Source organism: Lolium rigidum, chromosome 5 (genome assembly GCF_022539505.1).
Source record: "Lolium rigidum isolate FL_2022 chromosome 5, APGP_CSIRO_Lrig_0.1, whole genome shotgun sequence".
Classification (NCBI taxonomy): domain Eukaryota; kingdom Viridiplantae; phylum Streptophyta; class Magnoliopsida; order Poales; family Poaceae; genus Lolium; species Lolium rigidum.
The window spans coordinates 60842116-60850486 of NC_061512.1; the positions used below are offsets into that span (position 1 = coordinate 60842116).

The 8371-nt window shown below is 46.6% G+C and overlaps 1 protein-coding gene across 1 annotated transcript; it reads left to right on the forward strand.

The window, feature by feature from the left end:
• Positions 1-2795: 2795 nt before the first annotated feature.
• LOC124655160 (UNC93-like protein 3) lies at positions 2796-6647 on the forward strand. The gene is made up of 10 exons (XM_047194110.1): positions 2796-3070; positions 3142-3305; positions 4149-4212; positions 4280-4393; positions 4568-4612; positions 4728-4963; positions 5049-5139; positions 5334-5446; positions 5530-5653; positions 5996-6647. Exons 1-10 carry the CDS (start codon positions 2900-2902, stop codon positions 6176-6178), a joined length of 1305 nt encoding a protein of 434 aa, XP_047050066.1. The 5' UTR covers positions 2796-2899; the 3' UTR covers positions 6179-6647.
• The last annotated feature ends 1724 nt before the right edge of the window (positions 6648-8371 follow it).

Genomic DNA, 8371 nt, shown 5'->3' on the forward strand with positions numbered 1-8371 from the left:
GTGTCTCCCAAACGCAGCTCCAAAAAGTAGTTATTTTATTTCTGAAACTTCTAGTATTTAAACACATAACCAATTTATACACACACAAAAGTATACTTGACAATTAAAACATACAATACATCAAATTATTTGAAGCTCAACTTGATCAAGCCGTCAACATATTTGTTGACTCTCCTTTAAGCCTCCACACATGCTCTACAAGATCATCTTGCGGTTGCTCACGAGTGTTCAATACGGATTTCTGTATGCACATCAAAATTCGCAGGCACCCGGTGATCAACATCCGCAAGAGGCCCCTCACACTTATTTGGACCAAAATATCGGGCTCGAGTCTTTTGCGGGCACTCTCGAATCTCGATAGCCATGGTGTGCATGATCACACAAGCATGCATCATCCTCCACATTCGGTCTAGGAACCGGGTAAGAGAAGAGAGTACCGAACAATAGCAAATCGAGATTGGAGCACACCAAATGCCCCTTCGACATCCTTCCTGCAACTCTTGTAGCATTCAGTTGGGCATTCTCCTGACCTACAAACACAGGGATTGCTTTGACAAATGTCGCCCATTTTAGATAGATGTCATCTAGTATCCTGAGTAGCCATTGATCTCATAGTTACATGGTGGAGCATCACTTTCCGCAAGTTTCGCGAACACCGGAGATCGTCGCAGCACGTTGATATCATTATGCGATCCTGTCATGCCATAGAACGAATGACAAATTTGCTATAGCCTCAAGTACCACATTGCATTGTCTGTGATGCCTTTGTGCAAACCTTGCCAAGCAAACACATAGTTCTTCCATGACCAATACATGCAATCAATACTTTCAAGCATCCCAGGAAATCCTCTCGTTGCATTTTGTGCCATGATTCTAGCAATCTCTGCTTCATTTGGTCCTCTCAAGTAGTCTTTGTCAAACTTCCCCAGAACCGCTCTGCATGATCTATACATGCATTCGATGGCACTAGACTCACTCATTCAAAGGCAATCATCATGTGCATCCACAGGGACTCGATATGCAAGCATCATCATGATAGTGGTGCACTTATGGATTTATGAGAAACTTGGGGTCCTGACGGCGCGTGCTTCAGCTTGAGGTACTTGTCGTACTCTCTAACGCCATGCAGAATTTCCATGAAAATGTCCTTGCTCATCCTGTAGCGCCTCCAAAATTGCCGGCGTGTGTTGTCCCGTCGGCAAAGTAGTCGGTGTAGAGCATGGTACGACCCTCCAATCTCTATCGGGGCTTCGATTTCTTTGTCCCACGCTTTGAACCTCCACGCCTTGGCCTCCCCTTCAGCTCGTGGCATGCATTTTTTTGAAGACAAGATAGGATCGACAATTGCTCCTGAACGTCGACGTCAAAGGCGTCCTCTTCCTCTATGAGTTTATGGATCATCATCTCTACGTAGTTGTCCATGTCTACGAGTCAAAAGAAATCGTCAATGGAAACAACGACGGCAAGAGATGCAAGAAATCAACAACGGTGACGTCTACTAAACAAATGGTCGAACACCTTGCGAGCCAGGTGGACTCTTGGAGTGGCCGATGCATTTGGGTCCGAGTCAGCGACCAACCGACGGCGATATGCGCGGCCCAATGGGCGGCCGGGTGAGAGGAGGCACTTTGAAATTAAGCGCATGCAAACTATTCCATCAAAATCGGTAGCATCGGGAGGGGCAAAAGGGGAGGCAATAAAGGTCTCGGGGAATTGCGCCGGCTTTGGTCACTAACAGTTGGTACCCGCTTTTCTTGTACCAACGTGGCGAGGGGCATGTCTTCTATTCGACGTGCATGCAATAACTCCTGTGTAACGGGGACGGTCTCTAAGTGCCGAACCGAAATAACCTTTTAGACACGCGGTTAGACATGGTTAAGTATCTTGCACAATTTTTTGAAACAGAGGCAAAAGCTTTGCCTCATCCATTAATTAAGAAGAAAGGACACAACTTTAGGAGAAAACCGTGCGAAAACCTACACACATACACACACAGAACCAAGCCTAACAGAGACCCGAACAACATGACCGCACCCACACTAGCGAACCCAAAAGACCATAATGCGACACAAACGAACACTTCACGCACGACACTCTAAGACGGCGTATCACCGATGAAGACAGATCATGACACCGCGGTCACCAGTCAAGGTGGCTAGAAAATTGCAAACTTTTCTAGCGACAACAGTTCTGGACACCATTGTCAACAATCCTAACTTAGCAACCCATTACAATAGAAACCACATGTCCAGATTGCAACGCCAACCACACCATACTTCTCAAAACCAATATGAGACGTGATCTGCAACACTGGGAACTCCCAGAGTCCGAGTCCCGACGGCAGCATTGGATAGTACGAAGCAGGTGCCAACAACCGTCCCCGTCAGTCGTCATCTCGCGGAAGCTCCAAGCAGGATACGGACACGGCGCGCAGGCCAGGAACTCAAGTTTAATGAACCAAGTACTCCATGGATCTTTAGCTAAGCTACGGCGTGCGGCCGAACGATTTATATACTTACTGTAAGCTTACTATAAATTAGTTGAGCTTCACGATGCTCTCGATCCGTGATCGCTATCCTGAGTGCCACGTGTGTCAAGAACGGCGGACACCCCAAAAATGCACAGACAAAAGCTTTTTTTTCTTTCTAAAACGGTCGCCAAAAAAGAACAAGAAAAAAAGATACACGGACAGGGAGGCCAAGCAAGTGGTTAGCGGCAGTTACGGTTAAGGACGCGAGCCGCTGCCATGCGGGCCCCACGCCACGGACGGCCTTCTCCTGCTCGCTCGCCGGCCGGCCGGCCGCCTGCTGTACAGTCCTCGCAGTATAAAGGCTTCTAGAATCTTCTCCTGACACGCCACTCTCGGTCTCGCTTATCCCTCTTCTAGAAGCCTTCCGCCATGGACGCCGGCCGCGACGAGGAGGCCGCCGCCTCCGCCGCGGAGCCGCTCCTCGCCGCTTCTCCCCCGCGACGGAGCCACGCCGCCGACGTACACGTCCTCTCCGCCGCCTTCCTCTTCGTCTTCTCCGCCTACGGCGCCGCCCAGAACCTCCAGAGCACTGTCAACACCGTACGCCTCCCCTCTCTCCCTCTGATCTCGGTCAGTTGGACGCTTTCCTGATTGGGGGATCCTGGCTGCAGGAGGGCGATCTGGGCACCGTCTCCATGGGGGTACTCTACACCTCCTTCACGCTCTTCGCGGTCGCAGCGTCGCCCGTGGTCAGGTGGCTCGGCCCCAGCCGCGCGCTCGTCGTGGGCACCAGCGGTTACCTGCTCTTCATCCTCGCCAACCTCGTCCCGACATGGTCAGTGCGTAATCGTTGCCAGTCGCAGCAGTCCCACGCTGACATGACCGTGGACAGTGTGGTAGTGCCGAAGTGGTTATAATACTGTTAATTCAGATGCGTGGTGCCTGCTTGATAGAATGCACACCTAGACCCCCCAAAAAGACATTGTTCATAGAGGTTCCCAGTGTCCATTTTACTAGGTGTTCTCGCTCGTAGTCGAGACGTTGGTTCTATCTATTCAGTCGATTTCCATGGGCTGAATTATCCCCTGATTGGTACTTGAATTAGAAGACATTAGGATCCTTTGCCTTGCATTCTCGAAAAAAAAGGATCCTTGGCCTTGTTAAGATTTATGGGTTCTAATTGTTGCTCATTAAGCTCTTGGATTTATCATGAGTGAACTTCATTGCAGCTTTAGTTAGTAGTTCTGCACTTCTGCTAGATCCTACACATAACCTTAGCTCGTGCATCCTGTAGACGCTTTGCAATATGGACCTATCCTGCTATCGAACTAGGTTGTTCATTGTGAATGCAACACGTTCTAGATTTCACACAACGCAATGCCGCGATGCCCTGATTACCTGGGAGTAAAAATCTAAACTAGCCCAAATAGCTCATTCAGTTAAAAGTGTATATGTACTAATGCAAAACTTCAGTCTGCCAGGGAAGCCATAGTCTGTTGTCTTTTATATGTAACACCAATATATCAATCACGAAAAGCCCCATTTGACGTGCGTCATAATCTGCTAAAATTTCCAGTTGAGTATAATATCAGGGAATGATTTTAAAGTTCAGTAAATTCAGTATGCTGCAGTAAGAGATTCCGTTGATGTTAACTTTAACAAACAAAAAAATTGACAGGTATACAATGGTACCAGCTTCACTGTACCTGGGTTTTACTGCATCGATCATCTGGGTTGGACAGGTAAGAGTGCTGCTTTCCTATAATCTATCTAGTATCCATTTTATATACATACATGTTCGCAATGCAGGGTACATATCTTACTTCCGCTGCCCTCAGTCATGCAAGAGATAATAGTTTACCTGAAGGTCCTACTTTAGGAAGCTTTAATGGAGAATTTTGGGGAGTGTTCGCGAGCACTCAGGTACAACTGCACAAGACCTATTTTCTACCGAAAAATGACAAGAAGTATTTTAGCATTTGTTCTTCATACCTCAAGTGTAGCTTCTATTGCTTTCCGCACATGTACATCTTTGCCCAATTACAAGGGTACAATGGTATCTGACATAGTGACTTGTACTATATTTGAATAATGTAGGTCATTGGAAATTTGATCTCACTTGCTCTTCTGAGAAATGGAAAGGTTAGCAACTTACTTTGGACTTTTGTTAGTGTTTTACAATCTTGTGGACTGCCATTTTGTTTGCACAGCATGTGTAATCATCTTGTTTAATCCTTTCATCTTCATATCACTTCAGGACGGAGGAAGTGTAACAGGAAAGAATCTGCTGTTTGTTGTGTTCCTTGGCTGCATGATTATCGGAATTGTATTGATGTGTTTACTGTCCAAAAGGGATGAGAAACGAGATGCTGCTTCGACGCACTCCTCATTTGGAGCTATGTTGAAATATATTGTTGCACCTCTCAAGGACCGAAGGATGATTCTTTTGATTCCGCTTATTGCATATTCAGGTTTACAACAGGCATTTGTATGGTAAGTAACAAAAAATCTTCTCTACAGCGATGGTGGTTCAGTTCCTTATCGTGCTTTTTGTAAGAGTATGTTGTTGATTTCTTAGGGCCGTATTCACAAAGAGCATTGTGACACCTGTGCTTGGCATATCTGGAGTTGGTGGCGCCATGGCAATTTATGGTGCATCTGATGTAGTTGTAAGTGAAACTAGTAACTTGAAATCAACATTATCCTGTAAGAGTTGATGCTGCTAGTGAGCTCTTCGTTTTTTTTATTCATTTGTAACTCTCTTTCTGTTGCTATTGCTTAGCTGGAATGTGTATCATTCTGAACTACTGTAAATACCATGTTGTATGTTTAGTTGAGTTTTGAAGCTTTCTTGATATTGCAGTGTTCATTGGTTGCTGGACGTTTTACATCTGGCCTTCATTCAGCTACATTTATAGTGTCAGTTGGAGCTATTCTTCAGGCTGCAGTCCTGTTTTGGTTACTTCTTCTTTACAGGTTTGATTTTTATGGTTTGCCTTGTTCACTGTGCTATTCTCCTGATTATCATTGCTATCATCTCATTGGTTTCTTGCGTGCAGTCCAATGGAGGGAGTACTTGGTGCAGTGGTTCCACTATTTATAGGTGCCTTATGGGGTGTTGGTGACGGAGTCTTGAATACGCAGTTAAGCGCGTTACTCGGATTGCTGTTTGAGGATGTCAAGGTAATCTTAGCAAAATTCTTTCTGACTGTTTCTTGCACATATGTAGGCTATAGCCTAGTATAGCTATTTGTACAGATATTGTTTTATTTGGTTAACTCTTATCCCTCCTTGAATGAGAAAATAGCAACATTGTCTCTTATTCAACAATGAGAAGAAAAAACAGTACTACTAGGAATATAGCTAGGATAGTACACCGTGGAGGCAATCCTTTTATTTCATTTGCTGTTGCATATTTCCTTCTGCTAATGACGAAGATATATAATTTGACGCGTTTTGTTTGCTGATATAACTAGCTATCTTCAAAGTACATACTAAATCAGTCTGGAAAAATGATAAATGCAGGAGGCAGCTTTTGCACAGCTGAAGGTTTGGCAATCAGGTGCCATCGCAGTGATCTTCTTCTTGAGTCCAAGCATCACGCTGCAAGCCATGCTTATCTTGATGGCTACGTCCCTCTTCATCTCTTTTGGCTCGTTCCTTCTGCTTACCCTTGTCGTGGAGAAGCCATCGACCACCAGAGCGTGAGGTGAATACCACTGTGCAGACGGTGTCGTTGTCACCACATGTCATCAGTGTTACCAACAGCCTGTACAACTGCATTGTTGTATTAACCAGTGATAAGAGACTAAGAAGAAATTGGATCATCATCATCCATCACATACAACGCGATGGCACCCACACCATGCTATTTGCTTTGGCCATTGTTTGCTGGAGGCCTGAAGTGAAGAGATTGCAGGCAAAAATGGGGGAAGCGAGAGTCGGCTTTGTATTTAGTTTCCTGTATTTTTTTAATCTCCCAGATTGCCTGTGACTGTCTTACAGTGAATCATATACGGAGTACCCATTATAATTTCTAGGAAGTAACATTTCATTCAAAGATGATACAATATTATTTTGTATTGGTGATTCCTTCCTAAAAAAAAACAGGGCCAAGTTCTAAACTGAAATTCTAGGTTGAATTCTGAAGTTTGATATTGATTTTTGAATTTGCTCATAACCTGTCTTAACACGAGTACGCGACCCATCGATTTGCTGCGAGTCTTGTTGGATTTTGATCTGTGCTTGATTCGACAAATATCAACGAGCCATAAAATTGTGCAGGGCATGTGGTCAGACAAAAACACAAAGCCCACTCGGACTACGATCTACGGGCCCGTCTCCGATCCAAACTCCCAGGCCGCCACGCGCATGCCTATTTGTTCCCCGGTCCAAGTCATGCTGCAGGGTCTGTTCCAACCAGTTGGTCATGGTGGCTCTCGACCCCAATCCGACGCCGTGCGGCGGCGAGGCACCCAAGGAGGAGGCGCCATTGCTAGACCTCGAGATCGGAACACCCGAAGACGCCACGGCGCCGGACTGCAAGGGCGAGACGAAGAAGGGGAGCGGTCTCGCCGCTGCATTCACCAAGTTCTTCGAGCAGACGGACGCCGAGAAGGAGGAGGCCGACAGGGTCGGTCGCTGGGCTCTCCGGGTATATGCGGCTACTTCTTTGTCGATCAATCATATACTAGTACTACCGTACGTTATCTGATTATTGACGCTAAATCTGCAGGTATTCTTGGTTGCGCTGTGGCTGTACCTGGCCAATCTGATGAGACAGTTCGTGATCGCCAGCGGGACTGGCGAAGGTAGGGCGTTCACAGCCGCGGTTATGATTCTGGTCGCCTTCAGTCTAGGCGGCATGTTCTGCGAGCTCTGCACCGCGGAGGGCGAGCACACGGACGCCGGGGTGCCGGTGCCGAAGCCAGACCCCCGGCCTTCCTCCTCTAGAGAGCCCGGCTGGACTCTGAGCCCGTCTCTAGTTCTCTGTGACGACGACGACTCTGATTATGATTCTGATTATGATTCTGATTCAGACTGATCGAGCTCCCTACATTGTGTACCTAAAAAGATTTCACTGTTTGGGTAATGTAACCCGCCCATGATTGAAATCTAATCTCGTGACTTTGTTAGAAAATATACTCCTAGGTGGCACTGCGCCACTGCTAACCAGGTTTGTAAAACCCTCAACTAATCTAATGTTCAAACCTAAATCTAAAATCGGGTATACCGTATACTCATGTATAGGCATATCCTACTTTCAACATTTTAGTATTTTCCACGAGCCGTATAACCCCGCTCTATCTCATGTACCTGCCGGCGCCGGTCGCCGGCTAACCGCGCGATCACGGTCGCTGACCGCTGCCCAACACAGTCTAGCATGTGCACCAGACAGTCCAGCGTGTGTCCATCGAGACGGTTAAAAAGAGTGCTAGAAAGTCGGGCTAATCTCGTTCCCAGTGCGATGGATGGTATGGTCGAATTTTCTCGGACTGTCCGATTGTTCATCCCACCGCCACGCCGCCGTCCATCCTGCACATTTTACGAGGCATTGCCGAGGCTCGAATTAGCCAGCACCACCTCGTAGTGCCTCGTGGCTGGCCGGGCCTTGTCGTCCCTTCCGCCCGCCGGCCACGACCGCCGCCGCACGGAATAGTCGCTTCCCATGAGCCGACATACATATATACTTGTATCCATACATATGCAACATATTCATAAAATCTAGTTGTGCCCTAAAGATTTTGTACATGACTAAGCTCACGTATACACCCAGTCACCAGACTTCTTATACCCGTTTAATATTAATAACAAAAGGGTATCAAGCGATCTCAGTCATTTTTGTGTTTGAGTTTACTCTAAGTTTAGAGAATACGGACCTTTTATGTCTTTTTATGTCTG